At 36.9% G+C, this 27,424-nt stretch overlaps 1 protein-coding gene across 8 annotated transcripts in view; it reads right to left on the bottom strand.

Annotated features, from left to right (window-relative positions):
- Positions 1-27,424, bottom strand: part of chd9 (chromodomain helicase DNA binding protein 9) — a 71,998-nt gene that overhangs the window by 23,260 nt on the left and 21,314 nt on the right. For 4 of the 8 annotated variants that reach the window (XM_062961839.1, XM_062961838.1, XM_062961841.1 and 1 more), the window contains exons 5-22: positions 21,383-21,720; positions 14,945-15,056; positions 14,664-14,810; positions 12,494-12,562; positions 12,357-12,412; positions 11,152-11,269; positions 10,720-10,806; positions 10,081-10,218; positions 9,629-9,750; positions 9,233-9,476; positions 8,628-8,804; positions 7,993-8,136; positions 6,304-6,559; positions 5,560-5,770; positions 3,776-3,971; positions 2,263-2,430; positions 338-517; positions 63-173 (exon numbers count right to left, since the gene is read on the bottom strand). In XM_062961839.1, coding sequence (XP_062817909.1) covers positions 63-173; positions 338-517; positions 2,263-2,430; positions 3,776-3,971; positions 5,560-5,770; positions 6,304-6,559; positions 7,993-8,136; positions 8,628-8,804; positions 9,233-9,476; positions 9,629-9,750; positions 10,081-10,218; positions 10,720-10,806; positions 11,152-11,269; positions 12,357-12,412; positions 12,494-12,562; positions 14,664-14,810; positions 14,945-15,056; positions 21,383-21,720 — 2,874 coding nt within the window. Of the gene's footprint in view, positions 1-62; positions 174-337; positions 518-2,262; positions 2,431-3,775; positions 3,972-5,559; positions 5,771-6,303; positions 6,560-7,992; positions 8,137-8,627; positions 8,805-9,232; positions 9,477-9,628; positions 9,751-10,080; positions 10,219-10,719; positions 10,807-11,151; positions 11,270-12,356; positions 12,413-12,493; positions 12,563-14,663; positions 14,811-14,944; positions 15,057-21,382; positions 21,721-23,697; positions 23,970-24,055; positions 24,458-27,424 lie in introns of those variants that run through there. The other 4 variants (XM_008113883.3, XM_062961843.1, XM_008113884.3 and 1 more) reach the window with 4 other exon arrangements.

The following is a 27,424-nucleotide window of genomic DNA, read 5'->3' as shown; positions in this document are numbered from 1 at the left end:
TCCTAAAGCAATGAAAATTAACTTGCAAGTTTACTACTACAAACACATAAGCATATACTTACTCTACCACTGATGGCATCAAGGTCTATTTCTGCTTTTTTGGCCCATTTCTGCCAGAAGTTTGGATCATCTAAAGAAATGTCTGTCCTGTTTCCAGAAGCAACAAAACTAGCCTGCAACAACATTAAGAGTGCTGGTAAGACTTAAATTCCATTTAAAGGAAAGTATCTAGAATTCTGTCCCAACACTATTGACACACATCTAAGTAAAATCTTCTGCAATATTCTATATTAATGTGGCATAAATAAAAGACAAGCTAGTTGCAAACTGTAAATACCTTAGCAAAGGTGGAACCCCTCCCCTCTGATTCAATTGTTATGGTTTTTGTGCGACGCTGTAAGATCTGATCAATATCTTCTTCGCAGAATTTAGAGCCCTCGTCTTCTTCATCCATGATGGCACCGTACGCCCCTCTTCGAAGCAAATCCTCTATTTCTTTTTTGGATAGCTGTTGGATCTGCGTACAATAAGGGTTTGAAAACGAATGCTCACTAAATGGTTCTGCTGATTGTCTTAGTCACACTAGGGCTACAGTTTATTGATCAATTGTACAGACTATTTACCATAAAACACCAGAAACATTAGACTTGCACTGTTCAATTTTGGACATATATAATTTGTTAAATTTGCAGTTCTGTAATACATCAGTATTTTCCCCTGTAATCGGGTATCACATATGTCTCTTTTTAGACATGTCTCTTTTTAGAGAGAAAAAGCGGAGTACGAGTAATAATAATAATAATCATCATCATCATCATCAGCAGCAGATTGTAATCAAGGATTGCCATCTGTATTCTGAATAGCAGGAGTCAAAGTCCAAAATGTACATATTATAAAAGGATGTGCACGACTAAAAAAACTGCTTTGTTTGTCTTAACATTTGTGACCCTTGTTTTGATTCTAAAATATTTTGGAAAAATTGTAAGGAGTTCAAGTCGGATCTATTATGGAATTCCAAAAATTTTGTTACCTTTTCATTAAGTTATTTGCCCATTCATACCAATAAGGACACTAACGGGGCTCCTATCTCCCTCAGTTTTAGGGCTATAAGCCCCTTCCCCAAGTTTCAAAATGTTTTGTGCATCCACTGATTTTTAGGATATTTTTGAAGTTTTAAAAAACAAGATTTATTTTTTTAAAGCCTACATGACCTATCCCCTCAAATTTATGACACAACATAACCAAGGCATCCTTCCTGCTAAATTTCAGAATGATCACACATCCAATGATTTTAGGGAATTTTTAAAGTTTTGCCCATTAAAAAAACAAACCAAAAGAGGTACCTCCTAGAATTTATCCTCAATGACAGAAGAGGATATAATTCCTACCAACTTTCCAAAAGATCCATCAATTTTTAGGAAAGTTTTAAATTTTGCCAAATAAAAACAAAACAATAAAAAGGAAAAACCACAAAATGAATCACAGATGCCCCCCCCCCCCACAAACATACATACACACACACACACACACACACAAAGGAAAATAAACCTAAAAGAATCCTAAGCCTGGCTGTGGCAATCCTAAAAGGAATCCCTTGCAAGAAAAGCTTTCCTGAACAGACAAATTCAGCTGCTATTCACATGCTATGCTTGCTATCACTAAGCTTAAAGCTATTCATTTGCTGCTTTTGCTTCCTGCCTGCCTGTTAGCTGCTCTCCTTTCTCCCACCAAGCTCACCTTGCAATGGCAAGCAAGCCCTCGTGGGTGCTGTATTTATTGGAAACCTCAAGAGCAGCTCCTCCCTTTTCCTCAACCCTGATAGGCTGAGGATAGAATGTGACCTAACATGCTTGACTGCAATACCCAATAGAATTTGTTGTGCTGAAACAATAAGCTAACTCACTAAGACATACAACAGTTACAGAGTTCATTTGTTTGTATGGCGGAGACGGCGTTGCTCAGTCTTCGAAATGCGATCGTAAGTACAGATCTAACAAAACTCTTATGACTTGCAGCCCTCTTACGATTTTTTTGCACAGCCCTAATGTTCTATTTCTAACACAACCAACATTCCTATTCAAATAACTTTGCTTCAATAGGGGCCTGATGGAGTTGGGTAAACTCTAGCATGTTCTTCAGGCTAAAGTTTTAAGATGTCCTCTTTTTCTCAGGAATTATGTCTGCAAACATAAACAGTAATAACCATATGGGCCCTATTTCTGAAAAGAAATTGTGAAGGGAGGGGGTAACGAAGGTACATACGCCACCAACACTATTGTCTCTTCCACTCATGCTCTGCAAAACGGCCTTATCCAAGCCAAGCTTCAGACTTGCTCTGTCAAACATCTCTCTTTCGTAAGAGTTCCGGGTAATCAGCCTGTAGACTTTGACGGCTTTGTTTTGACCAATCCTATGGCATCGAGCTTGAGCCTACGAAAGAAAGAACCAAATCAGTTCCACCTAGAATAAACCTAATGAAATGATAGAGAATTAATTTCTATTGTTCTAAACTAATGTTGGACAGCTCATATAATAACTAGACATCAGCTATAAAGGTAAAACATATTTTCCATACATTAAGCTTTTTTCTGAAAAGCAGAATATAAAAAAATTGAAATCCATCCACACAGACTATAATTGTGTCCATTTAAAAAACAAATCCATGTCAAATTGATATGAATCTATATTTTGTTTGACATAGCAAGCACTCAGTGAGCTTTTGGCAAGATTGAAAAGCTTCCTCCCAACCCTGCAAAGGAAAACTCCAAAAAATTGAGCTAAAGAAACCCAGTGATTATTTCTTCTCCAAGTTGCCAGAAACCCAAAGTATCTAGGTTGCACATCCTTACAACTCTTGCTTTCTCCCTCTAGTTTGTTGGATAAAGGAAGCAGGCACTATATCCTGTATCCTGCCCAATCCTTGGAAGTTAAGTCAGTCCTAGTTAGTACTTGGATGGGATGGGAAACTGCTAAAGGACTGGCAAGTGATGCAGGCTATATATTTCATAGGAAAGAACAGGCAAAACCCTCTCTAAGCATTATTTGCCTAAGAAAAATTCTGCGAACTTAATGGGGTCACCATAAGTTGAAAGGCAACCCAAATGAAGACAATGAAGGTGGATAAAGTGCAATCAAAAGCATATAGTTATGAATATTTTAGTGATACTTTAAACTGATTTATTTTTAGTTATGCTGCTTTTAACAGACGTAAACCAGCTTTACTCTTGAGGCTGGCAAATAAGGTGGCACATACATAAACATAAATAGAATACGATTGATTAATAGAATACTATTATCCTCCCCATAGCCATTTTCGGCCCTTAGAATGCCCCCACTTCATTTCAACTGTTTTATTTTATTTTTTAAGCCCCTTGTGGCCTAAAACAGACTAGGGAAGTCCCAAAAGGGTCCTCATTCCCCCAGAATGGTGTTTATGTGGGAGTCTAGGGGGAACAAAACATTTTTTTTGAGAAAAAACAATAAACAAACAAGTAAAAGCTGTTGGGAATATGCATGGCCCTCCAATATCTCCATGGCTCCTCAGTCCCTGATAGCTGCCAGCTCTGACTTACTCAATAGCTGCAGTAACTTGTTTATTCATAAAGCCTGAAATGGCCTGCACACACTTTAGCTTGAGAGCATGTGTCCTTGTATGACCCATTTAGCTTGCAATCCTGCTTGTTCATACCTGCTCACTGTAAATGATCTCATCTACAGATCTCTCGTATGTATTTCTGCCCATCAGCAGAAAACCTATTTGATCAAGCCGATTTACCTGCAAGTCATTCTGAGGATTCCAGTCTGAATCAAAAATGATGCAAGTATCAGCCGCAGTCAAATTAATGCCCAATCCACCAGCTCTGGTGCAGAGAAGGAAGACAAAGCGATCAGAGTCTGGCTTGCTGAATCGATCGATGGCAGCTTGCCGCAGGTTTCCTCTCACTCTTCCATCAATGCGCTCATACAGGTACCTTTGGATTGTAAAAGGAAACTATTAAGGCAAATCCTTGGCATTTCACTAATGTTTAAGAATTATGATGTTAATGGAAGCAAAATATAGGCAGCCAGATCATTTCAGAACAACTCTTTTGGATGTTAGAAGCTTAGATACTTGAAGAGTCACATATTGATATTGTTGTGTAAGAGTTCAAATTTAAACTCTTTCATCACCAAATGTTTAAACCTGCACTTTGAGATTCATAGGCCAGATAACTGCCGATTTTGCAAACTGTAATTTTAAAACCGCATCTGTCACAGACTATTATAATGATTTTCAGATGATTTTTTACCATCCAAAAGACAATAAATGCAAACATAACACGAAGCATTGCTCTATCCGTTCCCACAAAAAATGGTCAGATACAGTTATAAGCAGATAAGAATAAGTAATTTTTTCTTGTCTGACCAAGAAGCTATGAGGTGGTCCCCATAGCGCATTTTAGGAAGAGATGTATCTTTCTGTCAATTATAATTGCAATCATGAAAAACAGCCGTAATTAGTCAGGTTGTAATCCTATATGTTTGGATGCAAACCCCATTGTGATTAAGACTTTCTTCTTAATAATTATGCATTTGATTGCACTGTAAAACTGTTCAAATCCTACTAAGCTCAATTCCTTCCAGAAAGTGCATATAATATTTTTCAATATACGTTGTTCCGAGTGAATTAAAATAAGGTGTCCATTTTTGTATAAGGAGTCTTGTATCAGTCTGATTATTTCATGTATATACACACACACATATATATACACATATACACTTGTGTGCTTTTCCTAGTATGTTAATAGTTGTGTGTGTCTGTGTGATAAGCAGGTTACAAAGTAGTGTTGCCGTTCGTTCGGGAGCCAGACTTGTCATACATTTTCTTCCCTGCTAATCAGCCATAAAAATGCACAGTAGATATAATCCAGTAGCCCTCAGGCATTTGGCAGGCAGCCATGCTCCCGGAGTCATGCATTTTGTAACATATGCAATACATCAGCATTGACAATCCAAATCAAAGGGCAGCGTCAAGCCACTTCACTTTCAGGGCTCTTAAGAAGGAAACTCCATCTGTCCTTGCGTTACATGAGCGCTCAGGAAGGACTACGCTCTTCTGAACCACCACTATTATATTAGACATGATGACTATAAGCATCAATTCTGTAATGAATAGTGATGTGCTTCACAGTCACTAAATCTCCAAATAGTTACATAGAGAAACAAATCTGTAATATAATATCTAACATGTTAATAATACATAGCAAACCACATTTGTCGGTCATGTTAATGCTCAGAAATGTATATTCTTGTGGTTTTCCTTTACCTAGTGTAGAAAGTAACTGTATTCTTACAGTCCACTAGAATATCTATTTAAAAATTAATTCTGTATTGTTACCTAAACCTTGAGCTTAAGGCACTGGCTACATGAGGAACGAAATGCCAGCTGTGCTGGACTAAAGTGCAAAATTGATTATTAAGGGCTAATTTTCATGCACTTTAATGCTTAGTGCTTGGTCAATAGATGAATCACAAAAGATGCCATAACCTCTGACATTTGTAATACGAATAACACAATACCTTTTGTGTATAAGGTAATCTTCAAGGATATCAAGGCAGCGGACCATCTGAGAAAAAATCAGCACCTTATGGCCCCCTGATTTCATTTTTGGAAGAAGTTTATCAATGAGGACCAATTTCCCTGCAGACTGGATCATTGCTTGTAGATGGAAGTCAGGAGCGGATGGATTATAGGTCTCCCTAAACTCTCCTAAGATTTTTTCTTCAGCACCTGTCAGAGAAAGCATGTCAGATAAAATGAGTGCCCTTTGCTTCCTTTTTTTCAAACACACTCATATTTTATACCCATTTGACCTAAGCTGCACTGCTTCTTACTCCACAAACTGCATTAGGCTATAATTATAGCCAGATTCTCCTCTGCTTTCAGCTTAACACTTTTCATAGTAATACATCTCACATTAACTACTATCAATTTATGGGCAAAGTAAAAATTTAAAATGTTGTCAAAAAGTTTCCCACTAAAACCTAATGAAACACATTAAGTGCTGGATTGTAGGAGATATCTTTTTAATGGTTATCTTGAATGAATTAATTCTAATTATGACTCTACCAAATTTTAAGATGTTTTATGACACAATAACAAAGCTTCAAGTAGCGATATATTATAGACTTAATTCAAATCCCAACTAGAAAAATTGACTGAAATCTGTAATATGCAGGACATACTAGCAAGTCCTCTTCATTTGACAGATTTTAGTCTAGTTAAAAATGACATTGGTTTTACTCCAGTGGTTCTACATTTACCTTTAATAAGATATGGATGATTGCAACATTTCCTGAGTTCCATCATAGTGTTAACTAAGTTCGGTACATTGGCTTGCCCGGCTCCTTTGGACAAAAATGCGAAGTTTTTCTCTAAAATCGCACGATAATACTTTTTCTGGATGTTCGTTAATTCCACTTCGATTATGGTTTCTTGTTTTGGAGCCAACTTCTTCTCTACATCTTCTTTGAGTCTTCTTAGCATCATTGGTTTCAGGATAGCTTGCAGCTTTTGCACCTGGATGCAACAAAAGAAACAATCAACAAATGAGAACCCTCTATAACAAGAACTGTTCACAAGCTATTGAACCACTTCAGTACAATGGCACCAAGTTAGCTTGACTCTAAATAAGAAAAAGAGACTGACCTATTTAAGTGATGGCATTTATTAAAGCTTTTAAAAAATTTAAATGCATCAGAGTGTTCCTGACAAACAAGGTGGTAATTAATCATTTGGTGATATAAACTGACTAGCATATGTCATCCTACAGAAATGGAAGGAGGTCTTAAATACTTTCTTTCAAAACTCTTTCACTTATAGGAAGACAATCTTTCTAATGGAGAGCATATACCATACTCATTTAGTGATTCTGAGAGATTAATAACCATGGTCTAAAGGCCAAGCAGAGGCCAGCTACAGTTTTGGAGCCTGGCGATGCAAAAGGCCATCAGTTTCCCAGCTCTTCAGAGAGTATGTTACAGTTTTACAGCTAGATAATGAAAGGGATATCACTCTTTCTAGATTGTCACTAAATATCCACTCAATGGGGATCTAGCAAGTGGCATATTTTCATTACTCAGCTGCCTGCTGCTTCAGTACACAACTCCTGCTATGGAGGTGTGCTCTTCCACGAGGATTGCCACCTTCTACAAAACTGTAAGACATCCCAATGGAATTTGTGTGGGCAGAGGCTTAAACCCTATACATGCAATTCAGCATCTTGACCATAATGTTATGTTGTTACAGAGCTATTCTCCATTTTGATTGACTCAGTTATGCTCTTAGTAAAATGTAAGAGGCAGCATTCAAAGCAGAGAACGTGGTCTTGAAAGCTGAGACATGCAGAAAAATTCTTTTCACTGAAAGGCAAGAGCCAAAGATCCACCATGCGAATATTGCAAATTATTTAGTCTTGTCTTCCCTGAACAGCAGTGGAAAGCTTCAAAACTTCTATAATATCAATAGCAATTTTTTGACATTCAAAATTTCAAAAGGTGCTTCTGATGTTATAGAGGTTTGGCATCCAAAGAAGCACTGTTAAACACACACACACACAAACAGAGGCACACAATCCTGCCCTCTCTCATGTTTTGCCGAAATTCTTTGTGCACTTAAGTAGCTCTTTGGACCATATCCAACACAGTTATCCTTCCTTAATTAGCTACGATTCTTCACAAGTTCAAATGCATATCAAGTACATGATTTACATACTTCTCCGCAAAGGATTTTCTACATTATTCTACTGAAATTACAGTGAATTATAGCACTATTTTATTTTACAAAATGAAACATAGCAGCAAAAAGGGTAAATAAAAAATTGATTTGCCTTGGCATGCCTTCAGAGGGAGAGATTTAATTGACTATTATACACTGAGAAGTTTATTTTGCCATGATAAACAGTTTTAATTTTTGATGCACTTCCAGAAACATGTTAAGAAAAGTTCTAATACCTGCTCTTCTGTTTTAAGGTCCCCAAATTCTTGCATGAATGTAGATTCTGCTGGGAAGCGTAATGGTTCAAGGAAGTGAAGAAGGCTGAAAAGTTCTTCAACAGTATTTTGCAACGGAGTGCCTGTCAGCAGTACTTTGTGCTCCTATGGAAAATGTACATTGCACTTCACTAGAATTCAGGTTTTGTTATTATTTTCAATGGATTTGATTAGAATCGTAAAGTAAGAAAAACAATATTACAACATATGTTTGGAATGCAAACCACAGAATAAATGATATGCTGTGGACACAAAGAAGACGCTGAGTTTCTATTTCAGAAGAGATTAGCCCTTTGGCAAGCCATGATTTCATCTAAGGCATTGTTACAAAATTAGCAGCCAAAAAAAGGCAGCAGGAACACTCCCTCGCCCTGATTTGTAAGTGATATATGTATTTAATCAGAAATCACTCAATAAGTTATAAAAATTCAGGTAGAAGGGAGAAACTGCATGAGAATGAATAAACAAGCCACTCAAGGCAAAATCAAATGCTTTCTCAAATATTGTCACTTTAACAATCTCTTTTCCTGTAATTCCTTAACTTTATTCACATGTCAAGAAAGAGAATCATTCTCTCATTATTTCAGGAAACTCACAAGATTCATAAGTTTGAGTCCTTCTAAAAGTTTGCAGTTTTTGTTCTTCAATCGATGTGCTTCATCAATAATAATGCACCGCCATTCGATTGCATTGAGTTCTGGACAGCCACCGAGAATCATTTCAAAAGTGGTGATTATGGCCTGGAACTTGTATGTGCCTCTAATGATTCGGCCCTAGAAGATAGCAAAGTGGACACAGACCTATTTGTCCCAATATTGTAAGACCACCAATTCTGGATTAATATCTATAGGTGATGCTAGGATAACTGTATTGCTCCTTCAGCCGTGGGAGCAGGGTATTGATATGTTAAATAATATATTGATCAACTCCTGAAAAATCATACACACATAGAAACAACATTCCATGAACAACTAAGTGAAACATAAACACCCATAAACAGGATACAAAACCTAACAATATTCCCATATACACATTGCAGGCTGCCAAATCTGCAGATTTTTAAGCATAGTAATGGTTGATTTTCAGATTTAAAAAATTGGGTTTTAAAAAGCCATTAAAGAAATGACAAGCCACTATGTATACAAATCAATTTGCCCTGTTTGTAATGGTTTGCTGCTTAAAATCTAATGCAGAATGTTACCTGTGAATCCCTGAAATACATCTCATACTGCTGTATCATCTGCCTGCTGATCATGCTCCCATGATACACCACAACATTAAGGTCGGTCCAAGTGCGAAACTCTCTTTCCCAGTTAGCGATGGTGGAAAGCGGGGCGATGATCAGGAAGGGCCCTTTGATACCAGTCAGAAGGATTTCAAAGAGGAAGGTTATGGATTGGATAGTTTTCCCGAGGCCCATTTCATCGGCTAAAATGCAATTTTGCCTACAAACAGGAAATTACTTGTTAGCAGGCCTATAAAACAACATAATCTCAGGATGCTCATCATTTAGCATAAGAAAAATACAAGGAGGATAAACACATTCATTGTGACTAACATTACTGAAAGGCCCATTTTCCAAAAACGGAGCATGTACCTATTATACCAATTGAAGAGGAGCCAGTTGAGTCCTTCCAGTTGGTATTCCCTGAGTTGGTTGCCATTTTTATAATCCCTGGACTGTTCTATTTTCTTCCATGAATTAGGGGGAGGTCGTTCCTTAGAAATCAAAGAAAAATGTTTTCAAATGAGATATTTGACCCTCTTTCTATGTGAAGAGATTATATATAATAATGTATTTTTTATACACCACTTTATCTCCCCAAAGGGGACTCAAAGCAGCTTGACATGAAAGCATGTGCAACAAGTTAGAACAGACCAGAAAAGTTAGAACATGCCAGAAAAAAAAAACATTCCTCAGTTTGCCACCTATTAAAAATAAACAGTTTATTTCATTATCTTTAAACTGTGGTTAATATATATATATTATTGAGTTGTCTTAAATTATCTGATACACTTCTATGGCCTGCACTTTTTAAATATCCTTACCAATCGCCTCGAATCTGGCCTTTTTGCTTGCAATTGTTCAAACTCTTCTATTTTCCCTTGATCTACATCTTCTTTCAGCTCCCAGGTGCTATCTTCATAGGGTAATGAGCACCACTTTACTAAATAGTAAGTAACAGGCTGCGGAGGCGGAAAAAAAGAACAAATTACCAGACTTCCATTTAACTTGAAGAATTCTAAGATGCCATTATGTTGAACGGATGGGCCGTTCCCGATCCCCATAACAGCTAAAATTAATAAGAGCAATTCATCCTTGTAGCCCAAATATATAAATAGTGTCATGTAAACACTTAAATTATGCTGATTTCATCTGAACTGCATTGCTCTGAACCTGACATTTACAGTATTTTCAAAATTTATCTATTCTTTTCTTTCTTTCCTGATTAATCTGTGGCTGGCCTTTCCCTTCCTTTTACTTTGGTCTTTAAGACTTTTAATATATACAGAGATCATATATTGAAGATGTAAATTGTTGATTTAAAATTTAAAAGTTCTGCTCCACTTTTGCAGCTTATGGTTTGAACAGATTGACACAGACATGCAATACTTTAAAGATACTTTCTTGATCTTGACAAGAGTTTTGTGAGATTTGTGACTTACTCATCTTAGATAAACACATACCTCTCCAGTGTCCTTATCTTCACAGAAGGAGACTTCTAACACTCGGTCTACTTCAATATAATCAGGATTAAAAAGTTCTTCCTCCATCTGAAATTGAATATGCTTTTTATATTATGTTTATAATGACTTAACTGGCTTAGATAATACTGGGGCGAAGTTGACTTCTAGAATATAAATATTAATTTAAAAAAAAGATTTACTAGCAATATCAAGCTAGAAAGAATAAAAATGGTCAGAACTGCAAGAGTAAATATTAGTATAGAACTATTTTTAAAGTTAAAATTTCACTAATACAATCTGAATGCAAAAACAAAGAAAAAGATACACAACATGAGATGTGGAACAGGATAACACACTGAAATATATGTCGTTTTTCATATTGAAAATTTATATTAGTGTAAGTATGGTTTTGGTTTGGTTTCTTATACTCACGTCTGCAAAGAAATGTGCCCTTTGTGCTTGCCTCAGCTTGAAACGTTTGATTTTCTGCTGGATTCTTTTGTCCTTTAGGAGCTGTTGCTCTGTAGCCCATTCGCAGTGGAGGTAGGAGCTAAAAGAGTAGGGTATGTTCACATGTTCACAATCTCACATAGATTGTAAAAAGTCCTACATTGTTGATTTCACAGTTCCCTTCCCTCAGGTTTACATCTATGCAGTTTGAACATCACTTTAACAGTAGTGGTTCAATGCTATGGAGTCATGAAAGCTGGAGTTTTTAGGTCTTCAGCCTTCTCTGCCAAAGAATGCTAGTCCCTCCTCACCAAACAACAATTCCCCAAATATCACAGTATTGACCCATGACAGTTAAAGTGGTTCCTTTATATATTGTTGCAGGAGAGTGAGTTTTATTTAGAACATTTCTTTTCCTGGTCCTGAAGTTGAGAACGAAAGCAAAAAGTCATGAGCCCAAAATAAAAACAGGACATTCTCATCCTAGCACTGGATGCTTCATTGAGGACACATCTACATTAATCATTTAATGCAGTTTCAAACTGACATTGAAGAAAGTGGTTTCACTGTGTAGATGATTACACAGACAATTCTGGAACCAGTTTGAGGCCCAGATGATGATTACACAAACCACAGGACACAGATTCACATTACGGGCTCTCTTCTACATGCTTTTGTGTGAATTTGTTATCTTATGCTTATATATCAGGCATAGGCAAACTTGAGCCCTCCAAGTGTTTTGGACTTCAACTCCCACAATTCCTAACAGCCTGTTGGCTGTTAGGAATTGTGGGAGTTGAAATCCAAAACACGTGGAGGGCCCAAGTTTGCCTATGCCTGATATATATGTATGCCTAGCTACACTTACCCTCTTATGCTACATATATAAGCATGAAAGCTCAGTTTTGGTCGTGATGAACAAGCAGAATCTCAACTTCCTATTTTCGATTTGCTAATCACTTTTGCTGTATTATATCTCTTCATATACAGAAGAGGCCCAGACCCATGTTGTATCAAAAGCAGCCTACTGGATTTGAAATCTTAGTAATGAAACCTTGCTTGCACTATGAAAGCGTTTAATCAAAGCTCAAACAGATTGCTTCCATGCAGCTCTTGGAATCATGCTTAAGAAACACTAAACTGGAAGACATTCTGCAATGTAAATAGAAGCTCAACAGAATACTTACTAGTTTTTGTATTTAACAAAAAATTCCTCTACTTCCACTGCCACTCCCCCGGGAATCTGAAAAAGCAGCACAGTCTTTTGTTAGAGGATTTATTTCTTTCTTTACCCCCCCCCCCCCCCGATAATATATTTACTCACTTCTTTCTTTACAATTCTGGAAGATAAAATTTTATCTACAATGGCTGCATCTTCTTCGCTTGGATTCTCCTGTAGAAGCAGCAGGAAACAAAGTCAATTCACAAATCAGGAGTTTGGTAGATAATGAGATATGATAAAAATATGGACTGACTTTTTAAAAAAAGAATAAGTACCCCATATTTAAGAACCCGTTAATTCCTATAACCTTGGAACAGAAAATTATTTTGCCTCTAGGACTAACACAATGCAGTTTCATTACTGTTTTTATCAGGTAAAAACACTGATAACATTCAACTTGTTAACAGAAATTATTTAGATTTACTGATTTTGCATTTGTTGTCAAGCTGGCTTCAAATTGTGCCAATCCTGGGAAAACCACCTTTAAGAATTCCTTACCTAAGAAAAACCTATAAAATCCCTGTGGTTGCCATAAGTCTACATGAACATCTGAAGACACATAAACATCTGACCCTCAACCGACTCTTATTAACATCTATGTTGAGATCTTCCACACTCAGATTCATTGACTGAATCTATCCACTTATAACGTGACCTCCCTCTTTTCCAATTGCCTCCTACTATGCCAAGCATTATCCTCTTTTCACATCATCACATATCCTGTCCAAAATACATGCCATGTCCCAGTTTATTCATCCTAGCTTCTAGTGGAAGTCCAGGCTTGATGTGCTCTGGGATCATTTCTTGGTATTTTTGGCAGTCTGGGATATCCATAGAATTCTCCTCCATCATCCAATTTTAATAACTTATTTATTCTTGTCAGCTTTCGTCACTGTTAGGTTGTCACATCCAAACACAGAAGCTTTAATACCGCACTATAGAAGATCCTAACTTTGGCATTCAATACATTTGAACACTTGAGGATCTTATTTACTTCCTTCACAGCTGTCCTTCCAAGTCTTATTATTTTTCTGATTTCTTGACTACAGTCTCTATTCTGAGTTATGACAAGAGACAAGGTATATAAAACCTTTCCCTATTCTGATGTCTTCATCATCGACTTCTAACTTATGGAAATCTTCTGATGTCATTATTTTATTTTCCTAAGATTCAATAGTAACCCTGCTTTTCCACTGTATTGCTTCAACATCAGATACATTGAATCTTTGATATTTTCTACTTGTATTATGATTACCATCTATGTATCTTAAACCACTGATATTTCTTTCTCCTATTTTCACATCTCCTCTCTGCAAGTTTAATCCTGCTTTCCATATGATACATTTTGTATATAAATTAAACAGATAGAATATTAAAATATACCCTCATCTCAGCTCCTTGCCAACTGAAAACCATCCTGTTTCATCATATTCAGCGCTGACAGTGGCAGCTTGTCTAGAGTACAGATTACACAACAGCACAATTAGATGCTGTAGAATTGTATTTTCTTTTAGCACAAATTCTAATTGTTTCATGACCAACACAGTCAGAGGCATTGCTATCTATATAAATAAAAGTGAAAATGTGTATGTGCATATGTTTGTTTGTACCTCAAAAGCTCCTACATGGCTTGATGGATCTGGACCACATTTGGTACACAGTCCCTTCATTACCTAAACTGAAATGGTGGCAGGGTTTAGACGAGAGAGAAATCTATCCCTTTTGGTTTGGGGTTCCAATCAGACAGGAAGCCCTTCAAATCTCACAAGAGCAAGTCTTCCTGCAAGCTCCCAGTAAACTCTTTTTTTACTTTGCTGAAGGAGAAAGCACTGCACAGAGAATACAAGTGGCAAATGCTCCATTGAATTCCCACATGAGAGAAAAGCTTCCATGTGTACAATGTGCCGATCATACATAGCTCTTTCAGTGAGGCTTATGTAGAATCTAATTTTAATGGACTTCCCCAAAGATCTCTACACTTCTGGCTCTTGGATGATGAGTAGGTTAGGCTATTGAATCAAGGTACAGAAGCCATGCATCGGCCACATAAGTGCAGCATTGGAGATGATGATTCAGGCAGCCAACAATGTAGTGCAACATGGAGATGTTGCTTCTACCAAAGCCACACAGTATAGATGGCCATTTAATGGCAAATAGTTTGTAATTGTGAACCCATATTGCCTTTTAATAAGTCCAGATGCACATGTGCAACTTTTTAAATTAAGCATAGATGGCCGCCTGCCAAAATGTCTATAAAAACAGCTCTGCTTACCACAAATAATTGTAAAGGCTGTTCAGCAGGTAGAAGAGCAGAAGACTTTTTGATTTTCACAGAGGCTTTGGCCTCCTCTTCTGATTGCTTTCCTTCACCTTCTTCTGCATATTTCTTCCTTTTAACTTGTCGATTTGATCTTCTTTTCTAAAATGGAATGGCATATAGCTGAAATAATGTTCTGCCCACTATTTACAAAGCTTTGTTGTGTGACAGGTATAGGTCGTGGGGAGGGACCAATGGTTTAAAGCACGTATTCTCAAAGTGGTGATTCTAAATACCTGAGAAGTCTCATCTTTGAATGACTGCTGAGGAGGCTGCTTAGCATCAGACATTTCATCCGAAGACTCATTTTTTCGCTTTTGCTTTTTACCCAGAGTAATAATAAGTTTTCTGTTTGGAAACAAAGTACAATGATAAACCTATGCATAAAGGGTGACACTATCATTTCCCTCCATTTTAATGTCAGTGTTACAGCAATTCTGCGGTGAAGTTGGACCAAATATTAAAATTACATTTCCTGCTCTGGAAATATAATTTATTATTGTTATATTTTAATAAAGAATTGACAGCAATAGGAAAAAATCTACATATACGCCTAAAAGTATTTGACCCATGAAATACTCAGTATAAATATATAAAAATTGTTTTGTGTATGGTCCAGATCAAGTATGCCCATACAATTTTCAATGCAATTCAGAAAAAGAAATACAGAAACCATTTCTTCAGTAAGAACTAATAATGACTGCTGAATTGTAAAGAAAATTATATTCTTAATGCAAGAGTGCTAATTATTTCTGAGTTTACGTTCAAAAGGTTACCGAAAAAGTAGCAATATTAATATCATTCCATCTGGTTTTAATCAGAGAGCTGCAAATACATATAATTTTCCATATTTAAAAACTGACAAGGGCTGCTTTTCAATGTAATCTCACAATAATCGCAATGCGATTACAATCAAACCCAAATTCAGATAAAGAGATGTCCTCAGATGCACACTTTACATAATGCAGATTTGATAATTATATACCATGCAGCAGTGAGAGAATTGCTTTAGAATAGAATCCGCTGTAATTTCACAACCTCCTCTCCCCAAGCTTTGGCCTTATTCATTTACTGCAATTATTACATGTCAAAAAAACCAGTAAACATGGCTGGGCACAGGAAGATAATTATGAGTAGCGACAGGGGCTGACTGAACCAATTCTAGATAAAATAACTAAAATAACTAGATAAAATTCTATTAGAGGTGATGTACCCATTCAACAAATAAAGAATAATACTACAATTAAATGGCAATTTATTGAGCTTGCAGATTTTACCAGCAAACAACATCAAACCTTATTTGCAGATATAACATACACAAAAATGATGCTGTTCTGTAACCTGGCAGATTGTGATCATGGAAAATTTAAAGATATAGCCTTATGTTGACTATGACAGAGCAAGACTACATACTTCTGCGAAAAATGGATGTCACAGCTAATGTGGGAGAAATGAACTCAATCTACATACAGGTGCATTGATGAGATCTTGACACTGAGAATTAATGCAGTTTGACATCACTTTAACTGTCATGGATCAATGCTATGGAATCATAGCAGTTGCAATTTGGTGAGGAACCAGCATTATTTAGCAGAGAAGACACATGATTCCATAGCATTGAGTCATGTCAGCTAAAATGCTGTCAAGATGCATTTATTCTTCAGTGTAGATGCACCTTGAGGTTTACATATAGATGGGATATTGAAATCCGTAACATATGAAGTGGTCCATATAATTGCAAGTACAGGGACAACGTCATATTTTAATATGTTGCTCTACCAGTGGAAATGTGCACTTCAATTACTTCATTTTACATGTATAAAACAGAAGCCAAATTCATGTGTACATTAGAATTTTCAACCAAAGCCTGTGCACCTTTAGTAACCATCTTTGGATATTTCATTCAAATGGTTTTTACAGAAAGGACAAATATCTTCCAAACCAATTGTCAACATTTTGGGACAGAGGCTGCACTTAACAAATAATAGTAGGGTAGATCTTCAAAAGTATTTTCTCCTTCTCCGCCCTTTTAGGATATTCTCAACTAAAATATGGTTTTGCTCTTGAAGATTTGGGACCCATTAGAACACCAAGAGATAAAACCATGTATGATTTTGAACATGGCCTGCACAACTGAACAAGTTTTCAATCCTATTCTATGACACGCAAACAGGTTTTTAAATTAAGCCTCTATTAAGAATGGCCAACACAGTCTCTCTGCAGAGACACTTATGCAATAAGCCTCTCAATAAAAATGGCCACCACCTCAAATGTTCCAAATGTTGAACATACTGCATCCTTTAGACTGCTACTGAACACCACTCAGACGGGGTGTGGGGGGGTGGTGGTGGTGGTGGGGGGGTGGTGGGAAGGGTGAGGAAGAATGGAAAGGAAGATTCCTTTTTCTCCCTCTCATGTTATCACCTTCACCCTAGGTCCCTGTTCCAGCACTGACTCATGTATAAATCTTAGTAGACAACAAGTTGAACATGAGCTAATAATGTGATTCAGCAGCTAAAATAGTCAATGGGATTTGGGGCTGCATCAAAAGGATAATAGTGTCTAGACCAAGGGAAGTTATGGTGTCTCTCTATTCTGCTTTGGTTACATCTCATCTGGAATACTATGTCCAGTTCTGGGCACCACAATTTAAAAGAGATATTAACTCTAAGACGGAAGCGATCCAAAGGAGGGCAATTTAAATTATCAAAGGTCTGGAGACCATGAATTCCTATGAGGAGCGGATGAGAAGGATAAGACATGTTCGCCATGTTTAAATATTTGAAAGGATGCCACAAAGAAGGAGCAGGCTTGTTTTCTACTGTCTTGGAGACTAGGACTCAATGGAGCAATGAGTTCAAATGACAGGAGAGGAGATTCCATCTGAACATTAAGAACTTCCTAACTGTGATAGGTAGGGTTTTGGGTCAATTAATTGTCAAAAAAATCTTTCAGCCTATGCAGAAATATATACAAGTACCCTATCCTTACTAGAAATAATTTATTTAAAGGTTCAGGATGCCTTGAAAACTTATATTCTGTCCTTCACTCACAAATTTCATGATGGTACACAGAATTAATTACAATTAAACATAATTTCATTACAATTAAAATGCAAATATACTAATCAACACCATGACAAAGAATCTTACTAAACTGAGTATTAAGGTGTGCAAATGCTTGATTAGACAAGTTTCATTTTTAATAGATATAAAAATGCCAATAAGGTGGGAGCCCGTTCAATGTGATGGCTCCCTTCTCTTGTTTGCATCACCAGAGCAACACCACTGAAATGTTGCTTTCTATTACATCTCTATATTAAACCGTGTCATATGTGGGTGGCTGTAATAAAGAATCATCATTTTTGAATGTCAAATCATCTTTAAAAAAAATAAATGACAAGCCAGGAAATTCAGCACAATAGTCTCAAAAGCCTAGCCTTTGTTAGAAGTGAACCTTAGGGCTGACTATAGTAAAAGATTTGTTCTATATATTATTAGTCAATGAAACCCATGGCATAGCACACAGTTGTCACCTCTGGGCAAAACCAGCAGGAAATCTAATTAGATCCCTGATGAGCACCATCATGAAAGCCTTGAAGAAAATTGTTTCTTAACGCTATCAACTTATTCCTGTAAAATCAAGGCTTCCCCTTGATATTAGCAAAATTAAGGTGATTTTGTAGCCGTTGAAGCTTAGATACCAGAAGCAGCAAGTCAACCAAATGAATGATGGCCTACTTCAAACACACAACAGCTAGTTTGTACATAATACAGTGATGGAGAAACCTAGTGGAAAATCCTGCATGTTTGAGCATTCTTTATCTGATAGAGGGAAGAAATGTTTTTGATTCCCCCCCCCCCCCCGATTTTGGAATATTTGCATATGAATAATTAGTTATCTTATGAGATGGGACTCGAGTCTAAACACAACATTCATTTGTGCTTCACAGACACCTTATGCACGTTTAGTCTGAAGATTATTTTTCCAAAAATTTTTTAAACAATTTTGTGCACGAAACAATGTTTGTGTATACTGAACCATCAGACAAGCAAAGACTTCATCATGTCAGCCACCTATGTGGACTATTTGAAGTATTTCGGATTTTAGAATTCCAAATATGGGATGCGCAACCTGTACTTCCCTGTTATGCCATCAAATGCAACAGACTAATGTAGTATATCAATGACGGATCCATTGAAATCTAACCAAAGAAATGCTTGTAGATATCAATTCTCAAAACTATTCACACACACGTCAAAAGGCCTATCCATCAAGCACACATACACAACATTGATTCCATAATATGCACGTAATACAAATGCAGAAGGGAACCCACACAATGATAAATTAAAATGCTTCAGTGAGCACTCTGACACTCATCTCAAAATACCCTATGAGTAACTGATATCCCTAGATCTTCTATACCTTCTTTTCTTTGACAAAGAATGAAAGAATGAAAGAAGAGAGAAAATTGCCCCTTACTCATCAAACTACAGCTGCTGCAGCCGGACCATTCTGGCAAGCCTCCATAATGCACATGATTCATCTTGCCAACTGTATGACTCATAATTCTGAAATGCACCTGAAGGTCATATAGTCCAAAGCCATGAATGCCTCACACAGGCAACCCTTGTGTATGTGGTAACTTAAAAGCACAAGCAAGCACAGTATGTTGCATATGACAAACCCATTTATGTCCCCATTTCTTTGCTCATTTAGTTTACTTGAGCCACAACTCAGTAAAGATTTTTTTTTCTGGTGCTGATGAAAAGGTTCATGCTAAAAGTCTAGGTGTGCATTGTAAGACATCAAAGTGCAGTTGCTAAAAATCTCCCTTATAAAATAGATTCCCTATGTTGTCTTAGGTAAGCCAGTAATGAGGATAACATTGGGCTATATTACAGTATTGGTTTTCAGGTGTATACAAAGGGATATTATAGCAACTCAGAGGATAACTGAGAGAACAAAGTTGGTAGCATAAGCTTTGGTAGACTAAGACTACACTCCCTTCTTTTATTTTCACCTCACTCTACCTATGTTTAAGCTACTTTTGGGTTCAAAACCTAATTTGGATATAGACAGTTACTTGTTCCCATTTTGAACAATAATAATAATGGAACAAAACTCTAAAGTATTGCTAAGAAGTTCTACAGAGATGTCAAAAGCTCCCAATTTCACTCTTAAAAGGCTTTGCACCAGCAGTCACTCCAAGAGTAGACACTATCCAAAATGCCATTAAAAATAAAAAATAAAAATAAACTAACCAACTTTATATAGATGGAGAATCCCTTAATTGGAATTCCAAAATCCAAAATATTCCAAAATCTAAAATTTGTCCAAATGTATGGTTGAGAAAGTGATACTTTTGCTTCAGTACACAAATTTTGTTTTGTGTACAAAATTATGAAAAAAGAATGAAGTACCGCCTCCAAGCTACCTCACTATGTATGTACATGAAAATACAGGTATTCCAAAATACCTTTTTTTTCCAAAGCTGGTCCCAAGCATTTCAGATATTTATTTATTTATTTACATCATTATTACCCCGCCTTTCTCCCCGGGGGGACTTAAGGCGGCTCAAGATAAAGGATAATCTTTACATACAACAGAATGCAAAATCAGTCTCAAAAGACAATATGTATCTGGAATACGTCTAGATGGTCTAGAACAGCTTCTTTCAATATTTTTGCCCTGAAGGAAGCCTTGAAATAAACATCAAGCCTCAGGGGATCCCTGAATACAGATTATTACATTTACAGCTCATTTCTTTGTTTATTCAAATCTCCCATAGAATTCCTAGCAACTGAACATGCTCAGGCCTCACTGGGTTTGAGGAAGCAGGGGGATGTCTTCTTGGGTGTTCTCTTTTCTTTTCTTAAAAATACTTTTGAAAACTTCAGGATTCCCACAAACATGCTCTCTGGTTTCTCACTGGCTCCATTTTGGCTACAATCCTAGAAGTATGCATCAAGTCTGGTGAAAAAGGAAGACTTATATATCAGAAATACTATTCTGCTTTGCAATTTTCCATAGCTTCTAAAAGGTACTGGAAGAGCAGGAGAAATATTCGAAGTCTTTAAAAACACTCCAGTTTTGAAATGAGACATACATATGCAGTCTTACAAAAAGACTTTTATCAAATACAATGCAAACGAAGTTTTAATGCCAAATATTATTATTTAGAAGCTGCAGAAAGCTGTAAAGAATAAGGATGCCAACCTTTTTTCAAAAAAGCTTTGGACTGAAAAATATATGTCTGGGATTTTGTTTTATGCATGCATTGTATATTTAGGAATGAAGATAATTATATTATCTTTATTAATGTTGACAACTTGAGTACTATTCAAATTTCAAAAACAATGGTCCTGTTATTTTAGTGATATCAGCACTATGATGGTAATTTGTCTGAAATTTTTGGATTCTGAACTGGAATCTTATGCATATTATCTTGGGTGGATGTCACACTGAAATCAATGCTTAGGATTAGAGCAGCCATCTTCAAACTGTGGCCCTTGAGCTGTTTGGGCTGCCAACTCCCAGAAATCCTGACTATTTAACAAGCTGGCTGGGGCTTCTGCGAGTTGGAGGCCCAAACAGCTCAAGAGCTGCAATTTGAGGATGCTTGGATTAGAGTGTTGAACCACCTTGAAATACCATTTTAGATTACTTACCCAATTTTTCCTCGCTCTTTAGTTTTGGAAGATGAGCTAGTTTTGGGCTTTTTGCTTTCTTTGTCTTTCGGTTTGGATTTTCCTTTCCTGCCCTTTTTTTCTTCTCTCCCTTCTGCTGATACACTTGGGAAGTTTTCTGGACTCATTACTCGCGGGATGTTCCTCTCCCCTCTTTCTTTTGCTTTTGCTATTGCTTCAGATATGATGCGGTTTGCTTTCTCCTGCTTACTCTCAGATTCCGCTTTTTTCTTCTGTTTCTTCTCAGACATGGATTTCACCTGGGTATTCTGTAACTTAGTATATGTCCCAGAACCATCTGTCTTCTTGGTGGAAGGAGGCTAAAAGGAAACAGATTATTTGTCTCAGATAAGAACACGGCTTCAGACTGAAGATTTACGGTGTATATCTATACAGGTTATACCAAGCCCTAAGTCCCAATGTAGTCACTGGTAGTTAATCTTAGATATGTATGAATATGACTTCACCCATGCAGCACAATCCTATGCATAGTCAGTCAGATATCATCCAACTGTGTTCAATGGAGCTTTCACTCTATATGTTTCACATTGCAGTTAGCAAGAACAGAAGAGGGGTGAATAGTCTGCCATTTCCACAACTCTGCACATTTGTATCAGATAAGTGGGGTGGGTATCTTTCCATATTTCTTTTCCAGCCCTCCCTTTTAATTTCCTTCCCATTTGTTGTAATAAGAAGAATAGTATTTATTCCAGCTTCAGACTGATACAGGGAGGGATAAACTTAAGGTCTTGTAGAAACATGAAAGGGAAAGGGATCCAAGCCTGCTTGAAGTCCTTCTCCTTGAGTGCTAGTGAAGGCACCAATCAAAACAAAACTACATCCACACAACTTCCTATTGCTATACTGGAGTTCCCAAGACAGACATTGCCTCCTATCACAGCTCCAATGAAGAAAGGCATTCCTATCCTATCATGACCTACTCTAATTGACAGATTTGGACAGCAGAACTCCTCAGTCACACAGAGAAACATTAAATGCATATATACAAAGGCGGTGAAATAAAACATTGACATGCAATCAGAAATGTATACATAAGGGAATAAAAATAGTGGGGAACACCATATTATTGCAGAAAACAGTACTTCAAAGTTTACTTAACAGCTAATATTTAAGAAAATGGAGGATAGCTATAACAATAGCCTTTACATAACCAAAGTCACTTCATCTAAAGCTAAGTCTTTACTTGCATAATGAAAAAATAGAAAGGGAAAAGCGTCATCTAAATGGGTTTTTCTTTAAATCCGATTTACCTTTTCTAGTATTAATAATAGAGGCTGTAGCTGCCCTTTTGTAATCATAAAGTAGTGGAAGAAAAAAGGTGTAATTTAATCATAACACTGCAGTAAATTCTAAAATGTTTATTGTAAAGGTTCTCTGCCGTAAGATGTTCATAATTTGAATGTTTAATGCCTCATATAAAGGAAAGGGTGGATACACACCGCCCATTGAATTAATAGGGTCCAGTTTCCAGGCTTCAAGTACTGATGTGGGTGGCTCACAATACAATTGCTGGTGCAAAAACATTTATCCACAATCTCCATTTTACTTTTTTCCCTTATTCATCCTTGTAGTTTCTGTTCTATTTTGCTCTTGTTGTAAACAATGTTATAATCACAGGCCCACTCATCCTTTATCAGTTTGTTTATACAAAAAAATTATAAATATTCCTAAGGTTAGTCTCATGATCCCATTCTCTAGAATTTCAAATGTAATACAATGTTATGAACCATATGTATTTTTTAAAGTATCAAGGGAAAACCCAACCAGTTCTACGCACACTGAAAAGACATAAATTTAAACTCATTTATCAGTCTTGAAAATCAAAGGTACAGTTCTCATGTGCTGGTGTAGCAACAGCAAATTATACCAACTTACATAACATCAAAGTTTACGTCATAACATAATCTGCACATAAATCATTGTTTTAATGTCCGACGCCAGACATTTAAGTAGAATTGCCTTTCAGAGGAAAACAAAGCCTCCTGTGCTAAACTAATCTCTGTTCGTTACCAAACATTTCTTCTGTTCAAAATTTCATCTACAACCAATTGCAGGAAACAGTTAAACAGCTCCTTTGTTTGGTTGTTATTTGTAAACGCAGACTGAAATTCCTGATTCTAACATAAGCAATTACAGCAGTCCCTCTGAGATCTCATGGAAGGCAGTTTAAAGAAAACACAATGTAAGGAATGGAAAGAATTTCCTATCCAAACAGACCAGAAAAAGAAAATGGGGAGGGGAAGGGGGAACAGATAATAATTCTGTAATGTTCTCACCCATAAATGTGCCTCTGACTACGGCATGGGGAAAAGCCAAGGATTTCCAAGCACATTTTCAGGCCAAATCCAGTTCGCTTCACTAGGTACATTTTCCTATCTGTGCCTCATCAAAGCTTAACAGCAACACTGCAGCACTGAGAAGAAAGCAGTGCTGTCGATAGCAAAGGAAAATGCCACCTCAAGGCCTGCGGGCTACAACAAATCGCCAAGACTCGAGAAAACAGCAACAAGCTCAAGATGGCGATACAGCACGACTCCCGTAGCAGCAGCCAGTAATAAGGAAGGTTATTCAATCCCATTAGCCTTTTAGCCCAAAGAACCCCTCCTCCTCCTACTCATTCAAGCTTTCACTTACCCTTCCTCTTGGCCTCTTCACTGAAGACATTTTTGGCATCAGACAAAGGCTCGCCCTCTGATTTTTTTCCAGCACCCGAGGTAGTAGAGCTCAAGAGACAACCTTTGAAAGAAGATTGCTAAATGGCCTGTTTAGCAAGCCCAAAGCGGAGGAGATCGGCACAGCCTTCCACAAATACACATTGTGATTTACTAACATATTCCTTCCTTGACAAGCATGAGCCTTCTGTTTATCTACTGCCCAGCCAAAAAAGGAAAATGTCAACCTCCACAGAACGGTGAAATTTCAACCACGGCCGAAAGCAGATAGCCAGATTCCAACGAAACACAGAAAGAAATGAATGCACAAAGCATCAAAATGCATCAGCATGAATATTAGAGATGTCGTTAAAAATACTGACTCCTTCTGCGGAAGTAGGCCAGCAGATGGTGCTACCAGTTATTATTCCATTAGACTCTGCAATTTAACCCTCAATGGACTGTTCTCCCCTATATGTGGTATAGGATTTAACTCTTGCCCTTCCAACTCCTATAGCTCAATGCTCAAGTTCAATAAATCTCCATTGAAGTACATCTCCGTATTACTACTCTGATGCACAAAATAGGAGTCTCTCTAAGCCAAAAAGATAAAAGACTGTACAAAGATTTCATGCTTAGATATTTGTGTTCACAAAATATAGCCTTATGTTTCTGAAAGTGAATAGAACTGGTATTTTGGGCAGAACTACAGTGCTACAATCAGAAACTATTTTGCACCAATTATTTTTTGAACAAGTGTTCATCATATCCAATCCTACACAATTTCTTCTTCACCAAAAATCCAGACTATTTGCCCCAGAAAATGTAACTGCTACAATAATGTAATAAAAGGTTAATTTAAATTATTATAAAAGGGGGAAGATTCAGCCAGAACTCTCAAAACTAATCACAACTTCAAAGTTGCTGATATCCCACTGTTCTTCTCTTAAAAGAGATTCAAAACACATTTTAGTGCAGTGGTTCTCGACCTGTGGGTCCTCAGATATTTTGGCTTTCAACTCCCAGAAATCCTAACAGCTGGTAAACTGGCTGGGATTTCTGGGAGTTGTAGACCAAAACACTTGGGGACCCACAGGCTGAGAACCACTGATTTAGTGTGTCTAGCAAGCTACATAAAGCCCAAGTTATTTATACAGTAGAGTCTCACTTATCCAACATAAACGGCCGGCAGAATGTTGGATAAGCGAATATGCTGGATAATAAGGAGGGATTAAGGAAAAGCCTATTAAACATCAAATTAGGTTAGGATTTTACAAATTAAGCACCAAAACATCACGTTATACAACAAATTTGACAGAAAAAGTAGTTCAATACACAGTAATGTTATGTAGTAATTACTGTATTTATGAATTTAGCACCAAAATATCATGATGTATTGAAAACATTGACTACAAAAAAGTGTTGGATAATTCAGAATGTTGGATAAGTGAGACTCTACTGTACATTGTTCATTCATTGTTCATTGATAAGATTGGACTGCATTGCAGGCTTGTAGCAAATGAATGGTTACCAGTGCCAGCCAGAATTGGTGGACATTTGGTGGAAAACCAGATAGGTAAGTCTACAAACCTAGGCATCTAATTCTTTTCCAAATTGAATAACCCACTCTGTTGAGAGCCTGGAATAAGGGAGGTCAATCCTGGGTTTAAATGCAGCAGCACCATGTGTCTTGTCCCCATGTTAGAGTAGGGATGTCTTCTTCATTTTCCAGGAAATAATAATAATAATAAAACTTTATTTATACCCCGCCACCATCTCCCCGTGGGGACTCGGGGCAGCTCACAATGTTACAAAAGTAACAGCGCAAATATATTAACAATATACACAGTTTAAAACACAAGAAGATGATAAAACAGAAGTTAAAACAAAGGTTTATACAACCACCAATGCAATTCAGTCAACTTCAAAGGTGGGGGGGGGGGGGGACTATAGCAGCAATATAAGATAAAATCATTAGATTAAAATACCCCGATGAAAGGAACCTAATAACATTCAGAATAGAATTATAATGAGGCTGGTCATCCAATAGCTGTCTCTCCAAAGGCCAGCCCAAACATCCAGGTTTTCAATTGAAATAGGAGATAAGGTGATAGGAGGTGGAGTGTTAATTGTGTGTGGGAAATACATGACAAATCGGAGGTCATTCTGAAAGATTATATCATAACACTAAAGCAGTGTGTTCCATAAAATTATTCCATTAGTAAATGGATGAGTAAATCTTTACTCAGGAACCAAACACCTAAGAACACCTTGTTTCCAGGTCAATAGCCAGACGAGATCTGTGTGGGCCTGGGTTTCTTCTTCTTCTAGCTCAGGGGTCCCCAAACTAAGGCCCGGGGGCCGGATGCGGCCCTCTGAGGTCATTTACCTGGCCCCTGCCCTCAGTTTTATAATATAATATATTGTATATACATATAATATTGATAATAACATTATAATGTAATACAATATAACACTAATAATGATACCATATAATAATTTTAATTATATATTCTATATTACATATAATATTACTAATAATATTACAGTATAGTGGTATAGTTCAATATAGTAATATATAATGCTAATATTGTGCTATGCTAATAATATAATATATTGTATGTACATATAATTTGTAAACCACTTCTCACCCTTAGGGGTGAGAAGGGTGTGATACAAATGTAGTAAATAAATGCAGTAAATAAATAATAAATAAATACATTTTAGACTTAGGCTCGGCCAAAGTCTGAAATGACTTGAAGGCACACAACAACAACAACAACAACAACAATCCTAATTAACTTGACTATCTCATTGGCCAGAAGCAGGACCACAATTCCCTTTGAAATCCTGATAAATGTATGTTGGTTAAAATTGTTTTTATAGTTAAATATTGTATTGTTCTTTCATTGTTGTTGTTTTTGCACTACAAATAAGACATGTGCAGTGTGCATAGGAATTTGTTTGTATTTTTTTTTTCAAATGATAATCCGGCCCCTCAACAGTCTGAAGGATTGTGGACCGGCCCTCGGCTTAAAAAGTTTGGGGACCCCTGTTCTAGCTAATACATTTTAATCTAAAACACCCACTGTTTTTTTTTACTGTTATTTCAGAGAAATTAAGTGTCCAGGCAGGCAGACTGGGTTCTACTCAACTCTTTACCAAGAAGAACACCTTCTCTCACTTTTCACTATTCTATCAAATGCATGGCAAAATTGGCAAACAGTGAGCCATATGCCCTAAACTAGCCCTCATGACAGCAATCCACATCAATGTCACTGCCATTTTAAACATAGGATGTGGCAATCCATGAGCATTTGAAGTCACTGATAGTTGCCTGCAAATCAGAAGG

The sequence above is a fragment of the Anolis carolinensis genome, unplaced genomic scaffold (assembly GCF_035594765.1).
Source record: "Anolis carolinensis isolate JA03-04 unplaced genomic scaffold, rAnoCar3.1.pri scaffold_9, whole genome shotgun sequence".
Lineage (NCBI taxonomy): Eukaryota > Metazoa > Chordata > Lepidosauria > Squamata > Dactyloidae > Anolis > Anolis carolinensis.
Note: the sequence above shows the minus strand (reverse complement) of the source record. Positions and strands in the feature narration are given on the sequence as shown.